This window comes from Hetaerina americana, unplaced genomic scaffold (genome assembly GCF_022747635.1).
Source record: "Hetaerina americana unplaced genomic scaffold, ioHetAmer1.1.p SCAF_10, whole genome shotgun sequence".
In the NCBI taxonomy this organism is placed as follows: Eukaryota; Metazoa; Arthropoda; class Insecta; order Odonata; family Calopterygidae; genus Hetaerina; species Hetaerina americana.
Genome location: NW_027286070.1, coordinates 58,489,279 through 58,506,687, shown reverse-complemented (window position 1 = coordinate 58,506,687; position 17,409 = coordinate 58,489,279). Strand labels below are relative to the sequence as shown.

Genomic DNA, 17,409 nt, shown 5'->3' with positions numbered 1-17,409 from the left:
TGAAAATCATTAGTGATAACACCATCAATGGCCTTTATACAAATCAACTTTGGATAACAAAATCATGGCAAACCGCTGGGATATCTTATTGGGGCATATTATCATGCTTCACAATCTCCCAATTTCTCGTAGAGTTGGAGATTACCATGGAGTACCTTTTGGAAAAAAATCATTTCTCAGCGTGAAAGAAGCCATTTAGTACACTTATGTTGATAACCAACCACGCGTGACCGAGCGGCACCTCAGCTACATAAATATCAATTGAAGGTGGAATCACGATCATTGCAATTCAATTGATACCCTCACTCTTTAACTTTTTATCATGAGAGCGATGGATTTTCTAGGTGGAAGAACTGAATTATGGAGTGCCGAATACTTGTATGTAATAGGTGAGTAAAATTTACACAAAGTAATATTCTCGTAAAATGTATACAATGAATAACAATGAAATTGGAAAATATTGTTATATCCTCTACATAATTTTGCAATCTATAAAAAATGAGCTACGTTAATTTGATCTTAAATTACTTGGTTTATTTGCACCCTCTTGTGATTTGAAAATAAATTGGAAATATTATTACCTTACAAATTACTGAAAAGAAGAAAACTCGTACTATGAAAAGCAATATAAGGAATGAAAAAACTGAAAGTAAATCAGACCCTTTTTTATATCAGATGAGTCTTACGGTCCTCCATTACCTATTATCATTGGTGATAGTGCCCACTCCTTGCATCGCAGATGGGGAATCAGTGATAGGTAGGGAGTTCCCATCGGTGGTGAGTACCTACCTAGAAATCACTCCTGGCAGTTACTATTTCCCTGTACGTATACACCAAAATAACACGGAGAAAATATGCCAAACGTTCCACTTGCAACTACCGCACGAACGTATGGGTATAGAATTCCTCTAAACCATTCACAATTTTAAATTACCATATCCAAAGGCCAAACACACCAGTATGCATACACATGCCAGGGGCGGGACTCCCAAGAAATGACATACACATTTCAAGCTATGCTGCGGCTGCTTAAAGGCACCATTCTGATTTAAACCCGAGACTTTTTGGCCATTATTGAAACTCTATACTCACTGGGCCACTGCGGTGCCGGACGAACAATGCTGAATACCAAATTGGATACTAGATTACATAGACTAACCCAAATTTCCCTTTTTCGTGTCCCTATTATCTAATGCTCACCTTATTGTATGATATTAATTCTTATTAATACAAGTGAAATTTTAAGGCAATAGAAGAGAGATTTGACGTAGAAAATTCATAAATAGGAGAAAGAATCTTTCGTAAAAATCTTTGGTGACCAGGGAAAAAATTGGCTTCTTCAAAAGAACCGGGTATAAGGCCATCTTATGTTTTCATCCATTTGTTATGGTTGTTGATTCACTTGTTCGCTCGGCTCCTGCTGCGACATCTTTTACGGCAATCGCTTGCCATGTCATTCAAAGTTCACGTCAATGAGTTTCTCGGGAATCGGCATTCTATAAACTCTATCGATTGAGTTCAATCGCATCATGATGAGATTAGTTTTAATTTTATCTAATTGGCATATGCACTATCCGTCCAGAAAAATGATAGAAATGCTTCAAAACATAAGGAGGAGACACAAAACCAACAAATAAATCGATGATACATATATATATATATATATATATGTATATATATATATATATATATATATATATATATATATATATATATATCTCTATTGTGTTCGTCCTTTATACGTGTTCCTATCCCTTTTCCTTATATATGTTTCTGTATATATGAGTATTTATTCGCCGTTTGGCGGGATTTCGTGTTTGAATGTATATATATATATATATATATATATATATATATATATATATATATATATATATATATTCTAGGGCAATTCAGATCTTCCACTGCTGGTGGACATGAAGGTGGTGTGACTTGTGTCATGACAACGGAATGTTAATGCACTGGGATATCCGGAAGTATTTGAGGTAGTGTTACACGTAAAGAGCATACTGGAAAAATGAACATATTAAAAGTGAAAAATATCATTCCAATAAATAATTTTCGAGTTCATAAATAATTTTCAACACTGATAATTTAAATATATGTTGTTTGTCTCTCCCACTCCATTTGGTAATGAAATACTGCTACACATTTTGGAAAATTGAATGAGAAACAATTAGACGTCGTAATTAAGCTAACATTGAAGAATATATTTGCCAAATATGAATTTCATAGGCTGAGTTCTCTCCCAATAAGTTTTCTTCAAACCTAATCCTGGTTAATATTCCCACCACCCATTTATTAATACACCTCACCAAATCAATCTCTCCCTTGGCACCTCTTTGAATTCAAACATCGATATTCTATCAACCATACAAAGAGACGATTTAGGATATTGGGTTTTCATTCAGAATTTAATAGGATTCTCGACATAATACCAAACATAAGGCTTAATTATGATGCTTGGTATTGCTATAACTACAAAAATTGACAATAAGATGGAGTTATTTGTCCATTAAAGAACTAATAACTCCATCTTATTGCCAATTTTGTTTTTCTCCATCCATTCATTGAAAATTTGACTTTTTACCATGAACGTATGGACTTGTTTTCTAGAAAGAATTTTCCTTGTTATACTCATATCCTCGTATGATTATATTCGCTCATCAGATATTATTCACATGCAACTGATTTCACATTATTCGTATTAATGAAATATTTGCTCAATCAACGCCTTTCGCATAATACTCGTGCCTTCAAAGAGCAATCTCTCTACGGGTCACAGTTTCCGATATCCAAAATTTTACAAAGATCCTCTATTATTAAGAAATAAAATAAACACACCAATTTAGAGAAGCTCTCACTTCATCTCGTCATTTTCCTTAAAAACATCAAATCAAATTGAAAGCAGCGGAACAATCCAGAAATGTTTACCCTATATCAACTTTTGTGATTACTCTCCAGCAGAATAATAGATGAAAAAACCAAGCTTTTATCAACGGATACGAATTAATTTCTTTACATAATCATTTAATTAAGTGCATATCGATATCGAGATATCTCGTATATTTTTTTATCGTCAGTTAAAACTGCCTTCCTTGCGTAATGCATTTTCTAGGACGTTAAGATAATTGATGAAATTGCTGATGTTGTGAATGACCCTCAAATAATCAACCAATATGAATAGATAATTCTAAAATCTCCGTTTGGAATATAATAAATGCTTCAGCAATTTTATTCCAGTGTTGGTCAAGACATTGAAAGAACAACACTCCCTGCAAACCTTTTCCCATTATGCTTTGCAAATTTATACTTTTTTCATCCATAATATTAGTGAATTCAGTTTTATTTACTACATCCTACCTTTCAAAATGTGAGTCATTCGACAATTTGATAAACTCGAAAGCATTGATGTTTACAATAGAATACCATAACTCTTGCACTCCCAAGTATTTATATACTTATTTAAACAACGAAATACATATGCGAAGGGTAGTTTTCGTTATAGATCTAGGTTACCAGGATGTATTCGAATTAAAATGTTTCATCATAGGATAACAATTATGATTTCATTTGCTATATTTTTTACACTATTAATTTTAGTACTTTACATACGTATAAATTCAGATGAAGAAATTTCCTATGAAACATATCAGTAGATGGTAAATAACAATTTTCAAGTTAGGATATTTGGAGCATGCCGGATTTCTCTATTGTACATCAATACGTCTTGTGGGAGATATATGAATAGACTATTTTAAAAATTTTATTTTTTGGACTCACTTTCCAAATTAAGGAGTTCCCTCCATGAATCCTTTTTCTGAAAATTTCAGAACTGAATTAAAATCAATTTTCATTTAAATATGTGATTTAACATAATAGTGTGAACAAAACCGAACAACGGGGTTAAATTGTCAATATTGATTACTTATGTTTCATTGATCAGGTATCTAATCTCTATTTCATTCGGTCACATTTGCTTAATGGAATATAATACGCTATTATTCATGGGTGAAGCATACTCTGCATGAAATGAGAAGGAATGATAGACTTTTTACTTAGACATATCATACGAGTATCATGTAAAAGTGAAAATAATAAAAGAAATTTAAATTTTGAAATTTTCAAATCATGATATTTATTTAACACGAAACGCAATGTGATTTTTTCCACTACAGATGAAACGGGTCAACCTCTCTTTGCCAAATTTGCTCGGGATACCAATCCTCAACCATATATTGAGGGAGGAGAAATAGTGGAAGGCAGGGAGTTCCCATGGATGGTGAGTATTCAAGATGTTTCCACCCGATGAGTTTATGATTTAATGAAACGCATACATTAACATTGTGAAATTAATTTAATATCTCTTAAAATGCATCGAAGTTACTTAATAGAAAGTTTACAGTTTGTAAACTTTCTTATTTAAATTCTAACACAGATTGAACTGTGTTTCCCATAGTTAAAACGTCTGCCAATCTTTCACAGGCATCGCTGAGTCTTGCAGGATATCATTACTGCACTTTCAATATTATTAACTCAGAATGGATACTTGGGGTTGCAAGTTGCATGCTGTAAGTATCGAAATGGGAGTAAACACCATGAAATCTTTAACTCAAGCAGTGGAAAACAGTCAAAATACGTAGAAGTAAGGTGTTATGTAGGCGTGTAGTTAATTTATCTCTCCGTAAATCTCATGCAGGAATATAGCTTCTTATTTTAACTCGCATCATAAAAAACAGACCCTTCCTTTACATTAACTACCAATGCATATTAATCGAATGGCTTTTTTTTAAATTCTTTGGATTATAATGATCAAATTCTTCGCTTTATGATGGCATATGCCATGAAGACAGGAATATTGCAATTCATATTAAACACGGCAAAGAGTAATGAAATATGTTTTTATTTAACATACAGGTATATGAGCAAAGCCTTCTTATACCAACCCCATTAAGCGAACAAATAATTGATTTCTTATATTGTATTATAGATACGACTGGAACTATTATTCTGTAATGGTTGGAAGTAATAGCTTGGATGCCGTTGGAACAATCCATAATGTAATTAAAGTGGTCAAGCATGAAGCATACAATGAATCAAATTCATGGATAAATGATATAGCAGTGCTTCAGGTAAGTAAACTTAAGATTGGTTTAGCTCTAATTGATTCTGTTCGAATGATAACGACAGAAGTAAGCAATTCAGAAGGAAAATGTTTACTGCATGACTTCAGTAAGCATGCGTAGCATGTGCGTATGCGTGTACAGTGACCGAAGGCCATATAACCAGGAGGTTAATTCTCAATCTTGCATGCTGGCCGCGTCCAGATCTTCAACTAACTATATCAGTGATATGGAATATTGCCTCAGTGTCAAATCACCTACTTTTGACACTGGAGCAATGATTGCTATTAAACCTTTTATTTACAGTCCCACACTACTTCGGTAGATCACAGCACAAAGATAAATTATTATTATTATTAATAAAAATACACATGTGCTAATAGACATTGTCAGGTGGCACACAAGTCCCAAATAATTGCAAAAGATAGTACATAAAACCAGACTTCAAAACACAAATCTCTTTGACAAAACAAGTGAATCCCCATCCCATTTACAGCCATTAATCATCAAGAAAAAAAAAGATAAATTAAAAATAAAATTAAGCTATTACATATAATACATTACACCGCACATCAATCAAATTATTACATATACAGGTATGCCTTACATCTATTCTTAAAAGTATACACTCTGTTAGGAAAGGGCTCGAATATTTTTGCAGGTAAGGTGTTCCACTCAACAATTGTTCTATTTAGAAAAGAAAATTTTTTTTTATTTGTTCTCTGTGCCCGGAATTTTACCTTAAATTTGTGATCATTTCTGCCTATAAAATTTGGGTTCCCCGCCTCTTTCCTAAGATCTGCCCAAGCTTTCTCCCCCTTCAGAATTCGGAACATTCCACAAAGTCTGCTTACTTTCCTTCTAGTTTCTAGAGGTTCCCAGCCCAGCGTTTCTAGCATGTCAGACACACTCTCCATCCTCCTATGCTTCCCCAGAACATATCGGGCAGCCTTTCTTTGCACCTTTTCCAGTTTTTTAATATGACCTTCTTCATGAGGGTCCCATACAAGAGAAGCGTACTCTAAAATTGGTCTTACTAGGGTCTGATAAGCCTTCTCCTTGGTTGCTCTAACGCTCCCTTTGAGGTTTCTCATTACCCAATGAAGAGTTGAAGGAAGTTGAAGGAAGAGTTAAAGGAATAAATGAAGGAAGATAGACTCCAGTTCAGGTAAATTTGTAGGTGCATGTGTATGTTAGTTGTTAGTTTGTGTATATTTGCATGTGTGTGGGATGCAAGGGTTTTTGCATGAATGTATGCCTTGTTTTGTTTGTGGATTGTATAAATTTGTGGCTTTTGCGTAAGGTTTTTGTTCTTAATTAAGGGTGGTGCCCTAACACCCCCCGCCACACGCCCTTGCGGTGGCTTGCGGGGTATTATGTAGAGGTGACAATGCGCTCCGCTAGGACGTAAATATAGTAAGTGGAATGCTCTTATGCTGGCTCGTAGTCAATAATTGCCATAAATCTCGAATATAACATCCAACATTGCGAATACACTGTTGATAGTTAAAAATTAACTCATCGGTGACTTATTCCATTGCGTTAAATCTAATCAGTACTGATCTTACGGCAAGGTATTTCGTGTACCAACATGATTCAGCACTTTAGCGTTAAGTTCCCTGTTTCGAAATATATCACTGAATAAAAACAATTATTCACATTTTAGAATTCACAATTGAATTAAAGATTTTGAAGAGATTTGAAAAACATTTGGTAGTTATTGCCTCGTTCATATAAAATATGAGATAATTTTAAAATGTTCCGAACAATTAATGTGTTACTTAATGAAATAAAACTGCTGTTATGTCATGAAAGCCAACGGCCTTCATCAATATTCATCAAAGAGCCAAACAAAAATCGTTATTGTGATTGATCCCTTGCGAATGAACCCATTGAAATTGAAGTCACTAAAAGAGAGACTAATTTATTGCTATGTGAAAGTTATGAATATCGAAGTAATCGATATTTCCTTTCATGATTACAAATTCATTTGAATCATACTTAATTGTAAATTTTGACTAAAAAAAATTGTCTTCAATGGACCTATATAAGATACTTTTCGTATGAAAATTTAAACTGAAATTAAATTAGCTTTAAATACGCTGAACATGGGCTAATACACTGTTAGCCCAGAAAAAAATCCATCACATTTCGAGATAGGTATATTCCTTCAATATTCCCCCGCAATCTAATGTGAAATTCGTTTAATGTCCCAGGTCAGTCCTCCAATAGAAATGGGCAATGGGGTGTCCCCAGTCGTCCTGGCGGACCAAGGACAGGCGGCACCTCCAGTAGGAACAACCGCCACTGTTGCTGGCTGGGGAGCACTCCAGGTAAGCGCAAACTGGCAGTTTCCAAGGCCCAGTCTGGTCTGCCCGTAACGCCTTCAGCAAATGTATGCACGAGTATTAATGCTAAGTAACTGCAACTTTAAAGATTTGGTACTGTACCGCGGTATAGTAGTTGGTCATAGTGAATTATTCTCGGGATCTCCAGCAGGTTAAATTCTTCATATCTGCCAATGTTTCGAGTCGCAGCTACTTCCTTCTCTACATCGTGACGCTCAGTGATCCCTATCACTCTATGCCATTCTATATACTATACATGATACCCCACAATCCATCGCTTGGGTGTGTGGCAGGAGGTGATTACACACCAGACTACTTGGGACGCAAAATATTATCCCTCCATGAGATGGATATTGTTAGCCCTTATCGTTCGAGGGAAAAGTTCCATCTTAAATTGAACAGTTCTACGCTTAATCTCTAATTTTATTCACATGATGTCTCTTACCACAGTAAGATGGGGGCTAATAATACATTTTCGACATTATCGCTAAAGAGACCAACCTCCAATGTATAGTATGCAAGAGATTTAATCTCTAATTTTAACTTCGCTCCGCAAGTGATTCTCAACCTAAATCCTCTAATAATTTTGATACGCAACTCAGTTCATCGTTCTGCATCATTCATCCTAAGAACGTTTTACAAATCTAGCTCCTCTACACTGCAAGCAATCTAATTCGGCGATCAACCCAACTTGATGATGAGCTCATATGCTAGCAGCATATTCTAAATGTATATTTTTTTATTTATAGATACCCTGCAGGTCACCGCTAGGGTGTGTGGTATGGGGTGTATACACACCAGAATAATTTTACCCGAACATGACCCTACAGCAGTCGAACAATATAATTAAGATCCCCTATCGTTCGTGAATAAAATGACATCTTAAATCTACCTGTTCGACATTTAATCTCTCTAATTTTATTAGCATGATCTCTCCTACCGTAGTACGATGGGGGTAATAATACATTTTCCACACCACTACTTAGACCTCCTTCCAATTAATAGAAAATCTTTAATTTGTCATTTAACCTTCGCTCCGTGTGTGATTCCCAGCCAAGTTTCTCTAATATTTTGGATACGCAACTAAGTTTATCATAATAACGTTTTACAAATCTAGCTCCCCTACGCCGCACGCGATCCAACCGGCAATAAATCCAACTTCAGGAGGATCCCATGCAAAATTATTTACTAGCAGGATATTCTGAATGAGGCCTAACCAACGAAAGTTAACATCTTTCTTCAACTCTTTCATCACATTTACCCCCTATTCTTCCAATAAATCCTAATTTTTAGCTAGCTTGTCGACATATTCCCCGTATGTGGAGGTGGTGGAGGGAGGAGATTCACTCAGGAGATATCGTGAGTGAGGGTAACGCCTAGGTATTCAATTGAGTCTACATATTCCGATTCGGTGCTCTCAATGTAAATTTTCCTTTTAGGCTTCTTATTTCGGACCCCCTGAAGCGAAAACTTAGCATTTACTGCCTTGTGGTCAATAATTCCTTTTATAGTTTCTATAGTCAACACTGTTTCGGGAATGAAGCCTAAATAATAACAGATAGCATTGCTCTTTAGCCCTATCACTAAATGTCCCCAATACTCATCAAATAAATAAATGATTTTTCGTTAGCTTGACTAGATGGGATATTCCCCGTATTCCCCGCACATGTTTAACTAAGCGCAACTCAAACCCAAAATATGGAATGATGAATCCGTGGAATTTTTTCCCTCAGAACCGTCCTGGTTCATGGCTACAAGTAATCCTAACATATTTAAGAGGAAAATGCATTTACTCTAACATAGAAAAATCATACGCCCTGACCAGGATTCAAATCCGTATCCCCCGCCACACGCCCTTACGGCGGCTTGCGGGGTATTATGTAGATGTAGATTTACGTCATAGTGCTTTAACCAAGCTACCGAGGCGTCATTTTTCACTCTGAATTTTTAGGGACTAAAGGAACAACATTTATGACAAATTACCATGCCTGGAATGTCACAAGGAGTCGTAGAGGTCGTCACAAATTCTAAGAATTTCGCAATATGCCACAATTGGCCGGAAATGGATGGATTCGGGTTCGAAACCCAATCAAAACGAATGATTTTCACGACTTGATATTGCTGCATTTTAATGCATATCAGCGGATGACTACGTTTAAGTAATTGTGTGGTATCTATCGCAGTAAAGTGAAATTGTGGAAAGGAAAATACCTCTGTGTTTAAACGTTGTCTTTAATCTCGTGGACTGTGGCGCAACGGGCTCGACTATGATTACTTGTGACATTGTATGTACGGTATTTCGTCAAAACATTTTGCACTGTAAAACTCCCAAGAAATTCATAGCAGCATAAGGGGACGCCTCGGAATTTTCGTTGATTAAAGCACTCGGCCAGAAATCTAGGATCAACGTGCGAATCCCCGTCAAGGTGAATGATTTTTACAATAGAAATAGCTGAATTTTAATGGACTCTATTCAAGTAACTGTCGCAGCACCTCGTGCAGTTATTTGAATTTATTTAAGAGACATTTTATTTTTAGTTCCCGGGACCGGCGGCTAACGACCTACATAAGCTTGAAGTTGTGGTGGTTGACCATAGAAAATGCGAAGAGATTTACGCTCCAATTCCGAAGAAAGTCATTTACTCATCTCAGATCTGCGCCTCTGGTAAATTACCAGGGCAATCGCCGACTAATGTGAGTATAACACCAGGAGTAATTTATTTTCTGGTTGAAATATTTTTCAGAATAGTTTTTCTAAAGATATAGTTTAGTCTCCAAAAAATTACAAACTGAAATCGACTGCTTCATTTAGTAATAATATTATTTCATCATCATAATTTTGATTGTGTTCAATGCCTTAATGTTATTCGCTTTCAAGTGTGAAGGGATCAGCTTCATGAAATCTCTTCCAATCAACTCACTGCCCCAGGAGAACTATAACATCTACGCACAAGTGTTGTTTCTCTAACGTGAAAATCTCTCCTCTCCTATTTTTCCTTCAATTAATACGTTATTTGCCTATTTTTCTCACGATTCTTTTACAAGTATTAGTTATTATTTGCCTCGTTCAATTATCATCGTTCTCTTGTAGTCCCACATTTCATTTGTTACCAAACGTCTTTCATCCACTGCTGTCTCGGGTCCGAAGAAAAGTAGACTCCTCATCTAATTATGGAGAACATTTTTAATTTCACCTGTATTAGCGATTCTTTCCTCTTTTAGGGGGCCTTCTTATATTTTACCGTACTGTTATTGTTTCATTAATTTTTCTATCGCAAGTAATATAGATTGATAGATTCCTCCCTATCAATACTTACCCTACAATTCTTCTGGACTTAAAGTGGCTCAACCTACATAGAATTTATTAGTTTTTTGCCTTAGATATTATCTTAGATCCATCTAAATACTGTGTGACCTTTTTTATTTCATAGCAGTTTTTCATAAACCGGGTGGGCATTTCACTTGAAACACTTAAGCCACCAGGTTGCCAGAGCGTTGATTTTAATTAGAATGAAATAAGAAAGTGGCTATGGTAGTTTGGTGTGTAAGGATCAGGTTACTGAATAGAGAGTTCCTGGTTCGGTTCACGGAGGGTAATTTTCGACCAGTTTAAAAAAAATAGAAGCAATAAATCGTTCTTATTCCATGAACTACTTGGGAATCCATTGGCGACACTGGGCAAATAACTGACTCCAATAGCCTGAGCACGTGAATTATACAACATCTAAGGGTTCAGTTCGGGTGGAGCACTACTCTCGCCTATCAAAACAAACCCTAGGTTATATTACCCTGATTATGGTTTAAACAAATGAAAAATATTATTAATATGATCGAGATCAATTTAACTTACATCACTATGCCCTTAATGGGCTCCTTCCTCACTGCGAATGAATATCTAATACTAATTATATTTTTAATATTCCAGGGAGACTCCGGGGCTCCACTCATAGTTGGTGAGAAAGTTGTTGGAATGGTGTCATGGGCCAGGAAAATCGGCAATCCTGAGTATCCAGCAGTATATACGGATCTGAATGGCTACATCGACTGGATAAACGAGCACATAAAGAATTGATTAATGTGCTCTGTAATCCAATCGCTAATACTTTCTTCATACACATTATTCATAACAACTTATTGGAAAATACCTAAAATAAGTCAAACTTGACAATAATTTTCAACTCAAAAGTCATACTTAATGTGTTCAATACCTTACGTGTCTATACGCGCGAACGCTTTGCTGTGGACTTTTTTAATATAATACCACAACTTTTGAATTCATTTATGTATTTTCGTGACTTTTTCAGTTAAGCATATAAATTTGCATTGCATCACTATTCCATAAAGGCTAGTCTGTTTGTTTCTTTCTTATTCGATCGCAAACTATTCCACAAATGTGAACCTATTATGAATAGTTACATAGAAAACCCATTATGGTGCGAACACACTTGAGTCACTCTAATGAGAGCTGGTCCACTGACGAAAGTCCCTCCAGCCGGTCTAGTACCACTTAACGTGGATCGCTACACATTGAGTCTCACGAGATCCCCGTTGATTATGTTACCCAACATGCGTATGCAAGGTCTGAAGTTCCTCCATCCGATAACACGATACTCGCTAATCTGCGGTGCGTTGCGAGCATGTTATGCTAACGCCGTTTTACCGATTTCTATATTTTTTTATCACAAAGAAATTAAGTAGACGCAACTGGGTGATAAATTGGATTTGTAAAAGAATTAAATTTGCAAAAGGAATTACAGAGGTTATCCATCAAAACTTTTGGAAGAGTTGGCGAATGAATAAACCGACGCCAAGGTATCACATTTTGGTATGTTCCTCGAAAACTGCGAATGTCTGTTGAAGATGATTGTTTATAAACTGAGAAGTATATCCAGTTACAGCTGGACGATTAAATTAGTGCGGAAAAGCCAGTCATTGCTGCTAGTATTACTATAAATGTTTGTATTAGAGCATCCGTACCAACTGGGACCCGATTCTAAAAGCTACAATTTCATTTTCAAGTTCTATTAAAATAGCGGAAGAAACAGACGCGGTTTCATCGGTGAGCTACAATCTCAGGCAAAACCAATGGATAGAATTTATAGTTTTCAGTCCTATGATGGAAAATTTGACATTGGGAAACTAACAGAAAAACTGTAAACATAAGTATTTTATTTCACATTGAAAGGGAACAAGGGCACCAGAGGGGAAACCATAACTGGCACAGGGAAAATAACTTGCTCCCCCACCCTGATGTGTGAATTTCACACGCCGTCGGGGTTAGTAATGGGTGAACTCTACCATCACCTATCAAACCGGATTGATTACTGTGTTCATTGTTTTTTATGGTCTTCATTATAACTCGCTGATTGTCTAACTAGACCGTACAAATTAAAATTTCGTGGCCTTGAGAAGAGCACAACAGTACGTTACCATTTCACAAGTGATCAAAGCTAAACCTTTTATTACAAGCGAGGAATAGAATAACGCAATTGATATACTATCCACAATCAAAAGCTAACCTTAGAACGATCTCTTTCGAATAGAAAAGTTTTAACGTATATTTAAGCCTACGTTGAAAATACTGGACGCCAATCCAGAATGAGTTCATTATCGCCGTATTTTTCATTCCCGGCCGCAGTCAATATGATCTACATCCCTTCCCTATATCGTGATCGTGTTACGTTACGTGACCAAAATTGCCGAAAGAATTAATGTTAAGTTTTAATTGGTCTGGAAAAATATCGTTTACGGTTGTTCATTCTTTTTAAAATGTCATGAGAGCTATCGAGAATATAAGCCAAATAAGTAAAATTATTCTAATTTTTCTTCGAGGGATAATTTCTTATTGAAAAATTAAATGAAAAAATAACGGTAAAGAAATAAAAAGATATTGAGTGATTATTCACTGTACGGCTGAATCATATTAATATTGATGAGAATGATGGCTTCTCACGATAACGATTAGGATATAAGGGATGAAGGAAAGATTACCCAACATCGATATGCCCCAGTTTGGGCGTGTTTAATGATTCAATCCATTTTCGCTGGAGCTTCAAAAATTTAATTTTTCCGTAAGAATTTTATGATATTATTGAAATTAATTTCATACATTATAGGTAAATATGTTTAAAAATAACGTAGGTTTCATATTGCTGCACGCCTTTTTTTGTTTTTTTTCATCCACTAACAACCCCAGCGAATTTCTCGTATGTACTTGCTTAAGATAAATCATCTATTCCTACAATCTATTATTATCTTCAGAAACACACTCATTAAGTGTACCCAATTTTCTCTGCCGAAAGCCTTCTCAATTTCCACGAAAAAAGTACCGATCCTGGAGGAATTCCATATTATTTTTCATCATTGCCCTCAACAACCTTAACAACTTTGGAAATACGCAGACTCCTTAACTTCTAAACTCAAACTGACTTTCCGCAGGGATTAATTCCCTTGAGTATTCGTTTACCTTTTCTTCATCCGATTTACTATCGATCCGAAAGATTACCATTGCTGCGTACGAAATCAAACTCATCAGTTTGGCCATCAATAAGTATCGCTGTTTTGAGGTGGAAGCAATACTGAACAACCCAAGACTTGTCGAAAATTTCGTCGCTAATTAATACCAAGGATGAACCTATTAAAATTCCTTCCAATATTTCTTAAGCCTTTGAGTAGTTCTGCTGAGATGGTACATTTCCTCACTGCCTTGTTATATTTAATTTCCTATAGTAACCCCTCCATCTCACAATAAAGTATGCTTGGATCTAAGCTATTGTCGTTGACCTCATGTTCTCGTTATTTTTCTAAACTTTCTATTCTAATATCATGACTACTTCTATTCTTTTCATGATTGGTCAATCTTTTCTAGGTTCATGAACACTTATTATCGTATATCTGATAGTACCTTAACATGGACTACAATTTTGACATGGTGGAAGGGCTTGTGCGTCCTGATAAACCCTAGGGATGCTTTGGCTGGGTATCCATGACAGATACGTGAAAGGGCAGTAGGCAGACGAAAGGTAGTCCGCACAGCGCCTGTTCCTCAGTGAGGCAGCTGCTAAGGCGATCGACGCCCGTGGTGTGGTCACTTGAGTGTTCGTGTCATGTTAAAATACTAATGAGAAGTGCAATAGGAAACCACTTCAATTATTTATCCAACGAATCTATGCTTGGCATAAATATGACTACGACTCCTCACACCCACGGGGCCCGGCCGGCTGGGCCGTGTGTCGTTCGCGGCAGCGGGAGAGGCAGGCCTTGCACATTCATCTCACGAACTCCTCACAAAGCGGAATCGATAACAGCAGCAGCGAAAAAGACAGAAAAAAGCTGAACCAGTTAGAATAGCGACATGGAATTATAGGGTGATATTGCGGACAGGGAAATTATAAAATATAAATCGGGGTATGGAAAGAGGAAATATAGATAGATAGATAGTGGTCTTTATTTGGGCGAAATTGAGACCAAATGGTCCCTTCTTCCATTTAACCCATAATATAGAGATATATAGAGAAATATAGAGATATCTTAAGGTTGAGCGAGGTCACATGAAAGGATACTCGTATTTGGTATTACAGGAGCGAGAGATACAGAGTAATTTACAGCGGAGAAAAAGATAGTCAGCAAGGGGTGGCTATGATACTGCACAAAAGGTAGGTAGAAGCGTAGTTAACAGAGAAAAGGTGATAGTAGAATATTATTACTAAAATTAAAATCTGGAACGACAAACTGGGTGAATATTTATGTCTAAACGGCAGCAAGCAACCAAAGGGAGAAATAAATAGTGTATATGATCAGTTACTGAAAATAATCGAGGATGTCCGTGGGAAGAAATATTTATCAGTCATGGGGGATGTATTTAAACACCACAACTGATGTAGGTAAACGTGAAAAATGTCTGGGGACACGGAAAAATATCTGTTAGACAATATAACGGTTTGTCACAGATTTAGGAATAGACTAACTAATTAGCAGTTTCTTTCAGGGAGCTTATGCGGAATCAGATTAATAATTTCGAATTAATGAAGTCTAACTTCAGATTCAAGAGGATAATGCAGGAAAGTCAGGTCAGGATACAATATGTGTAAGTAATACCCAGAGCAAAAAAGAAGTACCACGAGGCAGTGAAAAAAGTTATGCGTGAGGATAGGGAAACTAGGCAAAGCGGATGATAGACGGGAAATATCAAAAAAGGTATAACTGAACATGCCAACGAAACTATAGGAACAGTAAACAGGAAAATGACAGGAAAACCGCGGATTATAAATGGGATGATTGAATATATAGCAGAGAGAAAGAAATGGGAGAAGGTAAACACAGAATTAGAAGAAGGCGATACAGAGACTTGAATAACAGAATGAGAGGGGTGACTGCTCGGGCGAAAGAGGCGTGGTGGAAGTGGCAGTGCGAGGATATGGAAAGTTTAGAAAGGCAAGGTGACAAGTGCACTGCACAGGAAAGTGAAATCACTATTAGGAAGTAATAAGGAAATATCCAAACATGGAGCGGAAATTCAAACTTTCAAAGACAAGGCAGTAAAAGTAATAATAATTAACCCAGAAGAGTTCACGAGACAGAGGATGCTTGTGGTAAGGATGTTATGCCAGTAAATGTAGGCATTTAATTAGAATATGACTTAAATGAGAATATCTTAGACCCGGTAATATTTGCAAAATGGCAAGGATATTAATAGAATTACAATTAAATAAGACCACGGGAACATAAAAGATCCCCGAAGAACAACTTATGGATATAGGAAGCGGAAGCAAGAGTTTAAATGGGCTCATTCGTAGCATTTAACAGGGAGGAATTCGGCCCGAAGATTTCTCTAGAGCACTGTTAGCTCCTATTTCAAAAAATTGACAGGCAGTCGTAATATATGAGGTCTACGGAACAATTGATTTGCTTTCTTACCCACCTATGATGGTACTTATTTATTTTTATTTGTTTATTTAAGAAGTCATATCGTTGCAATTAGGCAATTGTCCTGGTGGAAACGGCCAAGTCTGGTCAACGGCCAACTCTTGCAATTCACACACATTCATACAAAAGAAAAAAAGATATGAGACAAAATGCTCTTATATACAATGGCACTTCCAGATTATCCACCGCACCTTTACCATCATACTACATGGGCTAGGTTCACAGCATACCTACAACGCGCCGTCCATCGCCGCACTCCGTCCATAATCACACACTCTTCAACTTCATTTACCGTTCAAAATCACGCATCATGAACACATCATTCACTTTTACAATACAACTTCTCATACCGCACACATCACATTCAAACAATATTTTAATAAGCACAATAGTATAATAATCACTGATCAATGAAGTGTATCCGGTGGCTGGCTTTACAATTATTCTTAAAACTCCTAACATTGGATGGAAAGGGCTCAAACAAACCTCCCGGCAGCTGGTTCCAATCAACAATAGTTCTGTTTAAAAAAGTGTATTTTTTCCTATCTGTTTTTTGCGTTCTTATTTTTATTTTAAAACTATGGTCGTTTTTCTCTTAAAGTTTGGTTTTGGTACTTATGACCATTAATAAGAGGGATGAAGAGGAGGGAACATGATTACTTAGGGGATGATCAGTTTGGGTTCAGGAAAGGGAGAGGCACACATAATGGGAACACTTCTGATGGAATAATGGGACATAGAGTTCAATTGGGACACAACTATATTTGCTTGCTTCCTAAATTTTAGAAGGTCGTTCGTAAGAGAATATTGAGTAGAAATAATGAATGTAGTTCAGAAAATAGGAGTACGTTGGTGGGATAGGTAACTCACCCAAAACATTTACCTGTCTCGGGCTACTCAGGTGGGAGTGACGAATGGAGTTCAGGATGGACAGTGTTAGGAAGAGGAGTAAGACATGCATCGCCACATTCACTCGTAGGTTTCAACTTGCGAGTATACGTGGAGGAAAAAAG

At 36.5% G+C, this 17,409-nt stretch overlaps 1 protein-coding gene across 1 annotated transcript; it reads left to right on the top strand.

The window, feature by feature from the left end:
* Nucleotides 1–331: 331 nt before the first annotated feature.
* LOC139700336 (trypsin-like) lies at nt 332–11,543 on the top strand. Its single transcript, XM_071598976.1, has 7 exons — nt 332–389; nt 4,179–4,282; nt 4,486–4,571; nt 4,991–5,132; nt 7,340–7,456; nt 10,010–10,165; nt 11,397–11,543. The coding sequence occupies exons 1-7, from the start codon at nt 332–334 to the stop codon at nt 11,541–11,543; spliced, it is 810 nt and encodes a 269-aa protein (XP_071455077.1).
* The last annotated feature ends 5,866 nt before the right edge of the window (nt 11,544–17,409 follow it).

Coding starts and splice junctions, on each gene's coding strand:
- LOC139700336 (XM_071598976.1), top strand. CDS start 332: ATGGATTTTCTAGGTGGAAGAACTGAATTATGGAGTGCCGAATACTTG. Junction 5,133..7,339: donor ATGATATAGCAGTGCTTCAG/GTAAGTAAACTT, acceptor TTAATGTCCCAG/GTCAGTCCTCCAATAGAAAT. Junction 7,457..10,009: donor CTGGCTGGGGAGCACTCCAG/GTAAGCGCAAAC, acceptor TTTTATTTTTAG/TTCCCGGGACCGGCGGCTAA.